Below are 14,687 nucleotides of genomic sequence, written 5' to 3' on the forward strand. Positions count from 1 at the left end.
CTAATGATTCTGCCAGCTCGCCACCTTAATAATAATAATAATAATAATAATAATAATAATAATAATTTCTGACACAGGGGCAAAGCCAGTCTGCCACAAGTGTCTGTATTTGCCAATAAAGCATTTCCAACCAATATAAGCAACAATGTCAGTCTGCAGCATTTCTCAGGCAGTCAAACCAGAGACATGTAAACTTCTAGGGAAGAAGCCAGATTTGGAATGACTGTGCAAACACTTGACCAGACAGAGAACATCCATTGAATCCGAGAGAAAGCAGATGATAAACTGCTGAAGATGTTCATGGGTTTCTTTGATTACACAAAGGTATTTAACTGTATCGACTGTGTATAATATTGGTTTTGCTGGCTATGTGGTTGATTAGAATGAAGTTCTCCGTCATAAATGGCAGACTGCTGTTGGTATGAAAGGTAACAAATGGGACTGGTTTGGCAAAAACTAGTAGACGAGGCTCTATCCTGTTGCTGGACTGGTACAATGTATATGGAGAAATAGTGACAAGACCGGTCCTGCGAGGGTATGTTGGCAGTGTGCCATTTGGTGGAGAATGGATTAGTAGACTGCAATGTGCCAATGGTACCAATTTGTTTAGTAACCACAAAGAGCATGAGGATCTTTTGTTGTGTGTAAAATCTGTGAAACAGTTGGTCTACACCTGAATAGCAACATAACCAAAATAATGGCTATACGGTTCTTTGAATGCCAAGTGGTTCATGTTGATGGCCATGTGATCAGCTGGTAAAAAAAAAAAAAAAAATCTAAATACCCGAATGTCTACATCTACATCGATTGATGCAGCGCCAAGGAAATCTGCCCTGGTCAGAATATGGATTGTTGCTTAGCAATGAATGACTTGGCCAAAGTGTGGAAAAATTATGGTGCATCGCACAAGATAAAGATGTGGCCAGTGAAGTCACTGACCACTCAGTGGCTCTGTGCTATTGTGTGAGGCATGGCTGCTAAATGCTGCCACTACTACAAACTCAGCAACTTCAAGTCAAGGTACTGGTACCATATACTGCAGACACGGGGGATGATCAGGAAAACTGATGCATAGATCCTTGATCAAGTGGACAATGCTCTCAACTTGATAAACATTGGAAACTAAAATAATTTGGCCATATTTGCTCTCAGCCATTCGACAGTTTTCAGTGAAACGATATGCTTGGTACTACCATGGGCAAGTGCTGACGTGTGTGTGTGTGTGTGTGTGTGTGTGTGTGGGTTTATCAGCAGTGAGTTGATGATGTAAAATATTGTATGGGTAACCTATCTACATACATCACACTACCCACATCTGTCTGGAATATTCCTTTCTTATTTTGTCATAAGGCCAACAGTTTTGAGGGGAGGGGGAGTCAATTACATTGACCCCAGTGCTCAGCTTGTACTTGTTCTTTTGACCTCAAAAGGATGGAAGGCAGAATTTGAACTTAGAACATAAAGATGGATGAAATGCTGCTAAGCATTTTGTCTGTCATGCTAACGGTTCGGTTAGCTCATTGCCTTGCATCTGTTTGTAATATTAAATCTATTATGTAGGGGACATATTTAGTTCCTGTTGGATGATATTATTATTTGTGTGTGTGTTAGTGTATGGGCAACCCTTTCATACATCACCTGCCAGGTGTTGGATGGATGGGCTAGACACTATTCTAAAGACAATGTAAACAACTGTTGCTATTGTCATCTCCATTAAAAGAAGTCTAACAACACTTGTTATTGTTGTCTTTATTAAAGAACATCTCACAACAGTTGTCATTGCTGTTCTTTATAAAAAGGACCCTAACTAAATGTAGATTTGAAAGGGGTTCTGTTTTGTATTTTTCCTTCATCAGCTAAAAGTTGATATATCAAAGTGGAACAAAATGAAATTAAAAGGGAGATCTTCTAAGCCAAGAATACTACCAGCAGATTGATTATAGATGCTAGATGAGAGCTATGACATTTCTATAGATAGCATGACATCAGCTGCTGCTGCTGCTGTTGTTTGCAGTATTTGGCAGAGAGCTTTTATTTAATAGACAATATTTTGAAATAAATAAATAAAACTGGTCACTCTCTATTGTTGGGCAACTCTACACAAATAGTTAACACATCATCTGACCGCACCATTTTCCATAATATGTGGACACAAGACTCCACAACCCCCAACTCTTTTCAAAAACTAAGTGAACACATTATTCTGCTTCCTCTGCTACAGATAGTGAACACATCATTGCATCCCACCCTGCTCTCCACAGATAGTGAACATACCCTACACTCCACAGAGAGTGGACAACACATCACTCTATGAACATTCATCCCCTTCCACCTCTGCTGCTGTCCACAGTTAAGTGAACCTCAACGTTTCTGTCGCTCTTCACAGACTGTGAACGCATCACCCGATGAACACACGACCACCACCCCTGCTGTTTGCCGCAGATGATAGTGAATGCATCAGCCAGTGAACGCACCATCACCCACTTCTCTCCACAGATAGTGAACAGCCCATTTCTGTGTAAAATGTTCAGCGACATCAAGTTTTTCAAAGTGTGGCAGTTGTCCGAGATCAAGTCTAGAGTAAAGTGTATCCCTGAGGTGGGGAAAAGAGAGAGAGAGACAGAGAAACAAAGAAAGAGAGTGTGTGTGTGTGTGTGTGTGTGTGTATGTGTGAGGGAGAAAGCGAGCGAGCGAGCGAGAGAGAGAGAGAGAGACACATCCAAAGGTTGGTGGTTGGCACAGTTGTTATCATGGTTAATACAATGGATATGCTCTGACTTTGCTCCCAACAGTTGCTGTTTGTTTTATCCGTGGCCACAAAAACTTTTCTTACTAAAGTACAGTTGACTAAGTCAATCTTTGGTTACTAACCCAAAAAAAAGTAAGAGGAATCACAGTATCTAGCAGCGCTGTCAGCAAATTTTCAAAAGAGCATACTCTGACGTCTTCGGTTCCCTGGAATACAAACGAAAATCTCATGAGACAAAAGGCAGGGAATATATGTATCCGAGTGTGTGTGTGTGTGTGTGTGTGTGTGTGTGTGTGTGTGTGTGTGTGTGTGTGTGTGTGTGTGTGTGTGTGTGTGTGTGTGTGTGTAATGACAAATTAACCCTTTAACATTCAGATTATTTAGTCAAATGCAATGTTTATTTATTAACATTGTTTTGAATTAATCACGAATTATCTTGTAGCTTTGAGATTTTGATGAGGTAACTTAATATTTAAGAATGATATTGTAGGGTTGGTGTGAGAGGCTATATCTGGCTGGCTTGAACATGAAACAATATTTGGGGTGGATATGCTAAAGGGTTAAACATTTTAGTCATAACAAGTATAAAATTGTAGCAAAGATTGTTTGCCAACATAACATGGCAGTCCTGGTTTAGGACGAATGTTGCTGTAATTTAGCCCCAGGTGACATCATCTCCAGCTGGCTATACGACACGATCTGTGTCCTTATATTTTCGAACAAGGGAATCTAGCACCCCAACTCAGCTCAAAACAATATCTGTGTATCTCGATTTCTGGGTTATTTCCCTTCATCAACACAGAATAATTGTTCGGCTGTTTGAAATATATAGTTTTCAAAATGACAACCAGTCACTGAATTTGCGAGAATTTAAAAAAAAAAAAAAAGTAATTTTCTAAGTATAAGATTAATGAAAAAATTCTGAAGCCAAAATCTATATTCAATTCTGGAATATAATACATTTGAGAGGAAGTATTTCAAAATTAGTTGCACCTGTAAAAGACTGAATCTGATTTACTAATGAACACAATTAAGCTTGTAATAATTAGAAATATTACTATGACTTTTTTTTTTGTTAAAGTACTTACCTGAAGTTGCCACTGAGGAAGAACGGATACCAGGGTCTCTATGTAAAACTATACCCGGAACTGCAAATATTGAGGTAGCTGGAAATAAACAGAAGATAAAGATTCATTAATTAGGAGCTGAAAGTAAATTACTTTCATTAAACACATTCAAGTTTCTGGTCAACAGATAAATGTTGGAGATCAAAATTCTTGTACAACTCAACACATAAATGGACATCACCACCATTGTTTGAATGTCCCCTTTTTCATGCTTGCATGGGTCAAGTGGAATTTGTTGAGGCAGATTTTCTACAGTTGGTTTACCTGTCCTGTTACCAATTTTCATCTGTTCTGTTTTCCCAACACGGCAATATTTCCCTATAGCTGGACATGTGTTTCATGGAAGACAGAAAATGATGGACTTCACTTGTATGATAGTGTCCAACCCATGCCAGCATGTAACAACGACTGTTAAATGATGAGAATGTTCATTAGTCTCCTCTAAATGACCATCAGTGGTGGGAGAAAAACAAAAAGTAGTGATTTTTGTTTTTCTTTTTTTAACAAAATCTTCTGTGATTTTTGTTGTAAAGTGACCCCTACAGACAATATCTCTGCTGGTAGAAATGTTAGTGGCATCTTGTTAGTTAACCACCAAGGTCAACTTTACCTTTCATAGTTGATAAAATAAAGTACCAGTTGTACACTGGGGTTGATGTAATTGACTTATTCCTTCCCTCAAAATTACTGGCCTTGTACCAAAATTTGGTCATTGTTGCCATCAGAAATGTGGTGAACCAACAAGGGGATTATTAGAAACCCATAGAAACTAACAGGGCTGATGTTCATCAAATCATGATAGAAAGGAAAATAAATAGGGTTTATTCAATAAAAACAATAACTTACTGTCAGGGATCTTGTGAACACTTGGACCGAGACACCTGAAAAATGGGTGCTTCAGTGCTTCAGTTGCACTCATTCTTTTCCTAGCTTCATACTGAAATGGTAGAGATATGAAGAAAATGGTACATTACAGGCACCTAGTAAATGGTAAGTAATTATAGACATAGTAAATGGTAAATTAAAGACATGTACTAAATGGAAAAAACACTAAATGGTAAACAAAGACAGATAGCAAATGATAAAGGCACTAAATAGTATGGTAAATAGAAACATATCACAGTATCAGGGTATTGGATGATATTATACATCGCTGATCACAATGCTCTTTGTATTGTTTTAGCTTTCTAATGGTGCCACCCTGCTGGCTGGGGGTGAGCAGGCCAACATTCCCCTCCCTAATCGGAAGGCTAATCCATCACAGGGTGACCCATTTACAGCAGAGTGGAGTAACGAGAAATGAAAATTTTTGCTTAAGAACACAACACGCCGCACAGTACGGGAACTGAACCCATGATCACTAGCATAGCTAGGTAAGCATATAGGGATCACACAATACAGGTAAGCATATAAGGATCACACAATATAGCTAAAAATATAGGGATCGCCCAATATTTATATAAGTATAGAGTTGCATGTTTGTAAACAGAGGTGAGAATAGAAGAGACAGACACCCAAGGGTACTTACCACTAGAAATTTCTCCAGCAGGTCTAAGCCATCTCCATCTAACCTGGAAACAAAGACAGAAAAAAAATTAAGGTCCTAAATTCTAAGGTGACAGTTTCAAGTCAAATCGTCTGAGGCATAACACTTGGATCTTGAGCAAGACATTTATCTACCCGTTTTCTATTTCAAACAAGGCAAGTAATGAAATTGGTACCATGAAGATTATAAGAATAATTAGTGCTGGAAAGATAATGTTATGGTAGTGTATTTGTTTATTAATTATACATATCTGTACATGCAGACATACACAAACACATATAGATATCTATAGTGCATGTACCATCCTACAATTATAAACCCAGTAAAACAAAAGCAACACATTCTAGCACATTCTCCTTACCTTGTTAGCTAAAGGCCCAGCAAGTATTTTGTATAGAGGGAGTGTATTGCCCCAGGGAAACAAAAGCAATGGGTTGCAGAAAGCAGTTCTTACCTTGGAGCAATATTTAGTAAAGACTCGGCTTCATAAAATGGAAAATTGTAAGAGTGGAAGTCTTGATGGGCAGTTATACCGGGAAATGTGGTTTCTGTAGGAGTGCCTAGGATTTTAAAGATTTGATGAAGTTCATCCTCAACTGCGGACCCTGGGAACAGCGGACGTCCACATGCCATTTCGTAGAATATACAGCCAACACCCCTGTAATAACAGAAGGTCAGATGTCAGAGAGAGAAAGAGAGAGAGAGACAGACAGATAACATGTGGACTGTTAAACAGTCTTACTGTCTCATATTCATACCATTGGTCAAATATGTCTTGAACCAATACCATTGGTCAGTCTTGTGTTTTACATTCATACCATTGATCAACATCACGCTTGCAATCCATGCCACTGGCCATCCTGTCTCTCATCCATACTACTAGTCATTCTGTCTCACTCATACCACTGGTCATTCTATGTCTCAGCCATGCCACTGTTCAGTGATGACCAGACCAAGTTTCTATGTCAGACTAACACAACAAACAAATTAATCAATCAAAATTTGTCCCTCATTATAATAATTAAATATGTCACTAATTTGATTGTTATTTTTTGTGCTGATGGCATCCCTGGGTACCCCTCCCCCAGTCACTGATATTAGTCGACACTTTGATTGTACATCAATACAGTAATTCTGTTACCACTAAGCTGGTAAGTAAAGAGAAAGCTATGCTTCACTGAAGAGGTCTAATAAGGCCAGAACATGTTCAGAGCTGTCATCTATAATTGCCAAGATCAGATTAAATTAATAATAGTCATTAAGGTAATGCTCTCTTTTCACTGCAGAAATATAAAATTAATTAGACCCCACCGCCTCTCCCAACTACATTTAGTAAGGCGTATCACTTGAAGTTGTTTCTTGCAATAAATACATCTAAGGCAAACATTTTTCATGGACCCTTAAAATACTACTTCGGACCCCCAACTTACTATTTTGCATGTGTGGACCCCGGTTGAGAACCACTGTGTTAGGCCATTAAAATAGCTGTTAAAAATGGTTAAGAAAATAAAGCAACAGGTCTTTGTACTGACCACATATCAATGGGTGTTGAATATTCTGTTGATCCAAGCAAAACATCAGGCGGTCGATACCTGGAAAAAAAAATAAAAGAGGAATTACATTTAAGGACTAAACGATTCCATCTCACAAACCACCAATATTTAATGATTTCCTTTTAAAAAACTGTTGCCACACAAGGTTTTAATTAAAGATTAATTAGTAAGAGAGACCTGGCTGGGATAAATCCAAAATATGTGACACGTCCATCTTACCTGACACAACCACAAGTTGTAGTCAAGGAATGAGGATCATCACCATCTTTTAATATGAATTTATTATCAGTTTAACAGGACCCACTGGACCCAAGGACTGCATTGTGCTTCACTGTCTGCTTTGGAATAGTTTCTATGGCTTGATATCTTTCCTAATGCTGATAAAATAAATCCCTAAGCCAAGTTGGGCCGGATGAGATTCTAACTCAAAACAAAGGGACCAGTGAAGAATATAATAAGGCATTTCATTTAATCAGCTGTTATTGCTCAGTCAGGTCTCAGACCACAATGTATATTGTATCGTAGCGATTCGTTGTTTAATGCCAAGTGAAACTAACTGATTATGTCTGACGAAAAGGACTATAGCCATCATCTATGTTATAATGGTTTCAAATTTTAGTACAAGGCCTACAAATTTGCGGGAGGGATTAAGTTGATTACATCGACCCCAGTGCATAACTGGTACTTATCTCATTGACACCTAACCCCACAAAAGGATGAAAGGCAAAGCTGACCATGGCAAAATTTGAACCCAGAATGCAAAAATGGACAAAATGCTGCTAAGTATTTTGCCTTGTATGCTGAGGATTCTGCCAGTTTCCTGCCTTTATCGTCTGTTATATTGGTAGCATGTGTGTGTCGTAGTGTAATAGTGTACATTCAGTTTGGTAATGAGGGATGGTTCTAATGGAAGGTGAGGAGCCAGAAGCAGTGGCGTGAAGGGTTTCAACTTACCATAATGTAACTACTTCATTTGAATAAGTTTTAGTAGGTATAGATTTGGCTCGAGCTAGACCTGCAAAATACGCAGAAATAATTGAAATTCAAAATAAAATCTAAACTGAAGGATAACAAAGTAAAAAGAATTTTGTCAGATATTCCAAATGAAGAAAATGGAGGGAGAAAGGGAAAAATGTTTACCAAAATCTGCTAGTTTGAGTTCTCCTCGTTCGTTAATTAATAAGTTTTGGGGTTTTAAATCTCTGTGTAGAACACGACGCCGGTGACAATAGGCTAAACCACGTAACAGTTGAAATAAAAAAAGCTGAAAATACAACAGAAAAAAAATTTAAGGATAATAAAATTTCTGGAAGAATATAGAATGAACAACTGATCCCTATAGAACTTTTTCTTGCATTATTACCAAGTCCTCTATCAAATATTGCAGTTGTAAATGAACTTAAATTTATTTCAGATTGAGATCCTAGAATCTTTTTTCTATGAGCAAAAAGAAACTCATTGTTTTGGCTATTCCAGTTTAGCATTTTAATGTCTACTTTTCCATGCTTTCATGGGTTAGATGAAAACTATTGAGACAGATTTTCCTCGGCCTGACACTTTTTTTTGCTACCAACCCTCACCCGTTTCCATGCAAGGTAACACTTCACCCTACCCTGGCCATGTTTCATTGTGAGGTCAGTCATAAAAAAGTGTTGACATGAGACTAGTCTTAAAAGCATGTCAATGTGAGACCAGTCATAAACTGATGTACTACTTACCGTTACATTGGTCATACTCATTATGTTACCACAGTCATCCATATATTGTTTGAGATCTTTTTCCTGCAACACAAACAAACATTAACATTAGTAAAGTCAGAATTGTACCCATGTAGGGATATATTGAAGTGGTGGAACTAGTAAGGTACTTCAAGGGAGGTAACAAAAGAATTATTTCTAAGTGAGAAGGAAAGTAAAGATATTCGGTGGAGCTTTCTCTGGGTTGATTTTTACCATACATTTTTTTAAAAATTAAATATCCTTCATTTTCTTCACTATTTGTTAATATTGTTATGTTTCCTATCTGTGAAATATCCTTATAGATCTTAGACCAACAAGGTATTTTATAGAAGTCTAAGAATTACAGAGACCTTATGAAAGCTTCAGTGTAAGATCTCTATAGGTCCCTGTAACTGTAATAGGGACCAAACCATTTATGAAGTGGGACCTTATCAAAATCTTATGAAAGAGGGAGAGATTTAAATATGAGTTCACACAAAGCTGAAGGTAAAGCAAAGTTAAGATAAATTACGATGGAATGATTTACTTACCAAATATTCAAAGACTAGAGTTAGAGATTTGTCGGTGTGAATTATATCATGTAATGTTACAATGTTTGAATGCTTCAATTCTCTCAATAACGATACTGAAAGAGAGAGAGAAAATAAAACATATCAGAGCCATCAAGTGATGTCTACAGATTGAGAAACCCACCAAAACAAGCAACAGATTTGTCTGTTAGTCAACAGAAACCCACTGACGTATACAAGAGATTTAACTGACAATTGTAGACAGGAAAACACACACAAACACATACAATGCTTTAAACGAACAACCATTACAAACTAGCAAACATCTATATAACTTTAACCCTTCAGCATTTAAACTGGTCATATATCAATTCCACATATTCTATCTGTTTTATGTTCAAATTGGCCAGATCTGGCCTCTCGCACCTACCCTACTATGTAATTCTAAAAATAAACAATTACATCAATGAAATCTCAAAGCTATGAGATGATACATGGTTAATTCAAAAAATGCTAAGGGGTTAACTGACCACCACTACACACACAGTCTCAACTGACCCCATAATAAAGGGACATGTAACATACCTTCTCTGATGGCCGTACACGGAGCCCCTTCTTCGTGTTCAAGACGAATTTCTTTCAGTGCAACCAAATTATCGGTGAGTCTACTTTTACCTTTGAAGACCGTCGCATAAGTTCCCTGAAGACAAGATATGGAAATGGTTGAGAAAATGGTATTGGTTTGTATTGAAATTAGGGAATGATTTTTAACTTATGGTCTACATTCTCACTCTCCACTTCAAAGTGGGGGGGGGGGGCAGCAGCTAATTATTAGAGGTGCCACATCACTGGAGAGGAATGAGGTGATGAAGTGTTGTATTCCTGGAAACATAAGCCTGGTTGTGTTGGTTGATCTCATGGCATAATACTTTGGACAAGTATCTTTTATTACAGAATTGGATCAACCAAAGTCTTGAGAATGGAATTAATCAATGAAAATTATGCAAAAGTTTGGAGGGATTGCTCCACTTCTTGGGTAAGAAGTTTACTCTATCACCAATTGGATGCCACCAATATGAGACATGGAATGCTTTCAGTAGAGTCCATTCTGTTTGAAACATTCAAGATATATTTCCAGGACAAGAAGAACCACTTCCTTCCCATAGAAACCCTGAAAAATGACAAAGACCCTACCTTTCTTCCTCTGCCATAACTATAAAAAATTTGTCTTAAAAAAGAGAAATAAAAGGGGAAAAAAACCAGATGAGAAAAGAAAAAAAAAATTGAGTTACAAACCTCTCCTAATTTATCCAATTTTAAATATGATTCCATTTTGCCAAATCCAATTTCAGACTGGAGGAAAAAAAGAAGAAAAAAAACATTTTAAAAATGTTATATTCGTGTCTCTCTTCCTCATCCCCACCCTGAGGGTAATGAAATGTATTGAAAGATACAGAAGGAAATAATTTTATTCTCAAACACAGGATAATGCTAATACAATAGCATGAACAGAATAAACTATCCATATTTTGCAGAAAAATCTGTCGGCGGTTAGCCATGAGACTAGAACTCACATCCCTGTGATTACGCATCAAGTGCTTTACCATTAAGTTAAACTGCCCAGCGATAAATTCTGCAGTTTTAGGATGTATAAATCTAGCTTTATAAGATACTATACTATCGCACGTTAAATTCAACTTACATTGAAAGTCAACAAAGTTTGCTTTAGAAGTATTGAAAGATACAGAGAAGGAAATAATTTTATTCTCAAATGAAGGACAATGCTAATAATATAGGACAATGCTAATAATATAGGACAATGCTAATAATATAGGACAATGCTAATAATATAGGACAATGCTAATAATATCTGTATCTCTCATATATATATATATATATATACACATATTCATCTTTATCCAACTTCTATTCAGTGTCCGAACAACTCAGTCAATTCACAGCTTGAATAAAAGATGAGATGGTCATGGCTGGAGCGCCTTTGACTCTAGGTCTGCTGGATCAGGACTGAGCTGGAGCTAAACAACAAAAACAACAACAAGAGCATTAATTATGGAACTTACCAGAGATTTTCTCCGTGATCTCCGACTCAACTGGCCTTCAGGACTGATGCCTTGTTGAGCGAGATAGTTTTCTGGAAGACGCATATCAGCAGGTAAAGAGAGACGCTTCAAAGCCTCCTGAGAGAAACAGAAACAACATCATCATCATCATAAAACAACCAATGCTACAACAACAACAAAATTTGAAGTTACTCAAAATTTGGCACAAGGCCAGCAATGTTTTCTTGGGGGGAGGGGGTAAGTTGATTACATCTGGTACTTATTTTATCAACCCCGAAAGGATGAAAGGCAAAGTCAACCTTAGTGGAATTTGAACTCAGAATGTAAAGTCAGAAGAAATGCCATTAAGTATTTTGCCTGGTGCACTAACGATTCTGCCAGCTTTTGCTGCAATAACGATATTAATAGAAGAACCATGGTAGAATAAAGAAAAAACAACAACAAAAACTCTGCTAATTAACAAGTAGATCAATAGGTTTGAGATAAAGACTTATCAGAACACACACAGACACACACATGATTGTGTCTGGTGAATACAGATTGTTAGTTTTGTTGTTAATTTGCACAACGTTGCTGCAGGACAAGAAGACAGGGAGGCTGTGCATTTGATGTAACAGCTTCTTGGACATCACTCAAGAGTTGGAATCACAAGTGGAATGGCTGGGGAATTCAATTTTAAATAAAGCTATAAGGGCTAAGGGTATTGAGAGTAAGTGTGTGTGTGTGTGTGTGTGTGTGTGTGTGTGTGTGTGTGTGTGTGTGTGTGTGTGTGTGTTCAACAGCAGCATTGAAGACATATAAAATAACAATGAAACAATGACGTCATTGCTTCTTAAGCGTCTGGTTTTGGGTTCAGTTCCACTGCATGGCACCTTGGTCAAGTGTCTTCTACTATAGCCACAGGTCAACCAAGTTACTTGGTGACCCTCACTGTCCAACTGTCCAAACTGTCCAACCCATGCCAGCATGGAAAGCAGATGTTAAATGATGCTATTCTAAGAGAAGGGAGTCCATACAGTGACCTTCCCCATTGATCTAGTGACAACTTCAGCATGGATCCATTGAAAACCTACACACTACTCCTCACATGAGAAATAATTAAAGGAGGTCTGTTTCATAAGCGGAACCCTGCCCCTGGGAGGGAGAGACAGCTCAACAACGGCTATATCTCTCCACTTGCTGCTTTTAACTGGAAGCTGTGTTAGGGAAGATTAGAGATTCCATTATTAGTTTTGAAAAGTAACAGTGATAAGGTGTAAGGTTAGAGCCAAGTTGAGATATGAAAAGGTGAGAAAAGAAGATAAAAGAGAGGGGGGGAGTGAGTTAACACCTGTTGGCGTGATAAAAGGGGTGTTAAGTAACAAAACAGGTTTAACATCTGGAACATCCAATCAACATTAATATATATATATATATATATATATAGACACACAGACACCAAAATATATAAATGTACACACACATAGATGTACATATACTTCTATATCCATCTTATGGTAAAAAAGGATGTTAAATGAACAAAAAAAGGAACACACACATATTTGGTTGATGGTTGCAGGCAGGTGTGGCTGTTAAGAAAACTGGTTCTTAACCCTGTGGTTTCAGGTTCAGCCCCACTGCATGTTACCTCGGACAAGTATCCTTTTATTGTAGTCCCAGGCCAACCAAAGCCTTGGGAGCAGATTTGGTAAACAAAAAACTGAAGCCTACTGAGTATGTGTGTGTGTGTGTGTGTGTGTGTGTGTGTGTGTGTGTGTGTGTACTTGTATGTACACACCCTTGTTTAGTCAGTGCATGATTGTTGTGAACCAGCAATGTTGTTCATTTTTAGCCTTCTATGAAAAACTGTGTATGGCCATGGGGAATTATTACCTTGAAAACAGGTAAGGGTTAGCAAATAAGAAGGGCATCAGACCATAGGTAAATCTGCCTCAGTGAATTCTATCTGACCCATACAAACAGGGCAGAGTAGACATTAAAAAAAAAACAACGATGACAACAGTTGGCTGTGTCATAATAGTTTTGTGTATCTGATTACACTAGACATAGATATAGCTCTAGATATAGAACTCAAGACTGATTACCCGAGTCAATATTATCAATGCCAAAGCTTCCAAGTAAACACAGTTGATAAAACACACAAAAAGACAGAGCTTTTGGCGTCAACAGGTTTCAGTAGTTTATAAATCACAATCGGATTTATTTAATTTTCTTTAAAAAAAGACACGATTATATGTAGGTGGTTCTGACAATCACTGTTTGCTTATACACTCATGAAACAAACACACAAAACAACACACACACACAGACAGCCATAGAGACATTCTTTTACTTGTTTCAGTCATTTGACTGCGGCCAGGCTGGAGCACCGCCTTTAGTTTAACAAATCGACCCCAGGACTTATTCATTATAGGCCTAGTACTTATTCTATCGGTCTCTTTTGCCAAACTGCTAGATTACGGGGATGATGGGGAACAAATACAGATACACACACACATGACAGGCTTCTTTCACTTTCCGTCTATCAATGTTAAACGATGATGATGATGAATAGAGAAGAAAAGGAGCTAAAATAGGATTTACCAAATAGAAATATAGATAGACCCATTATAATTGAAGATCCAAAACATATTTTCTATTTGATTATAAATTTTGCTATCAAGAATATATTAATCTGATAATTTTAGATTTAAGACAAATGTGGGAGACTTCATACACTGCCCACCATCAGCAGTCCCTTATACTCGAATTTAACAATTTCTCCTTCCTGCAAGTTTGAGAGGCTCTGAAGATGGCCAAAGATAATTGGCCTCCTATTTCTGATTAAATCTAGAAGCATTAATAAAATTCAACATACCTTTCTTCGGATAGATTCAAGACCTAAGTCTAGCTGCCGGCTTGGTAAGTAAGGGAAGCCCTTGTTAAATGCCTGTAATGAGAGGAATTAGAAAAACCAAAATAAGAATCCAACATTGACAGATAATATATCTAGTCTTTCTATCAACATCTGTTATATAATCTCTCATACATTATAACAGAGAATTCTACAAAACTGACAATATATAGAAACTTTAAATATATGAAGTTGCTTTTAGAGTTTAAATAATATTTAGAAGTAACCTTACATTTTAACAAAGTATCATGGTTATATAAAACATATATCGAAAGTGAATATATTTATTCTTTGGAGTTAAAAAGGGTCAATTGATATATCTTCTCTTAAAAAATATAATTGTTTAACAATGAAATGAGGGGAGGTTTAGCAAAATTAAGGAATCACTGAAAATATACCCAACTGACCCAGGTGATAATATTAACCAAGTGGTGAAGTGTTTTAGAGTAAAGTGCTGAGGTGTTTCTGAGCTATGCATTGCAGTGTTTTT

General features: G+C 37.3%; 1 protein-coding gene across 7 annotated transcripts in view; it reads right to left on the reverse strand.

The window, feature by feature from the left end:
- Positions 1–14,687, reverse strand: part of LOC106879770 (cyclin-dependent kinase 17) — a 71,247-nt gene that overhangs the window by 7,076 nt on the left and 49,484 nt on the right. For 6 of the 7 annotated variants that reach the window (XM_052973151.2, XM_089363536.1, XM_089363534.1 and 3 more), the window contains exons 4-17: positions 14,162–14,233; positions 11,305–11,421; positions 10,520–10,576; positions 9,809–9,923; positions 9,245–9,339; positions 8,694–8,756; positions 8,116–8,239; positions 7,930–7,990; positions 6,955–7,014; positions 5,877–6,080; positions 5,405–5,447; positions 4,723–4,813; positions 3,838–3,915; positions 1,332–2,955 (exon numbers count right to left, since the gene is read on the reverse strand). In XM_052973151.2, coding sequence (XP_052829111.1) covers positions 2,924–2,955; positions 3,838–3,915; positions 4,723–4,813; positions 5,405–5,447; positions 5,877–6,080; positions 6,955–7,014; positions 7,930–7,990; positions 8,116–8,239; positions 8,694–8,756; positions 9,245–9,339; positions 9,809–9,923; positions 10,520–10,576; positions 11,305–11,421; positions 14,162–14,233 — 1,212 coding nt within the window. In that variant the 3' untranslated portion in view covers positions 1,332–2,923. Of the gene's footprint in view, positions 1–1,331; positions 2,956–3,837; positions 3,916–4,722; positions 4,814–5,404; positions 5,448–5,876; positions 6,081–6,954; positions 7,015–7,929; positions 7,991–8,115; positions 8,240–8,693; positions 8,757–9,244; positions 9,340–9,808; positions 9,924–10,519; positions 10,577–11,304; positions 11,422–14,161; positions 14,234–14,687 lie in introns of those variants that run through there. The other variant, XR_016244431.1, reaches the window with a different exon arrangement.

This window comes from Octopus bimaculoides, chromosome 15, assembly GCF_046866305.1.
Source record: "Octopus bimaculoides isolate indiv1 chromosome 15, ASM4686630v1, whole genome shotgun sequence".
Taxonomy (NCBI): Eukaryota; Metazoa; Mollusca; class Cephalopoda; order Octopoda; family Octopodidae; genus Octopus; species Octopus bimaculoides.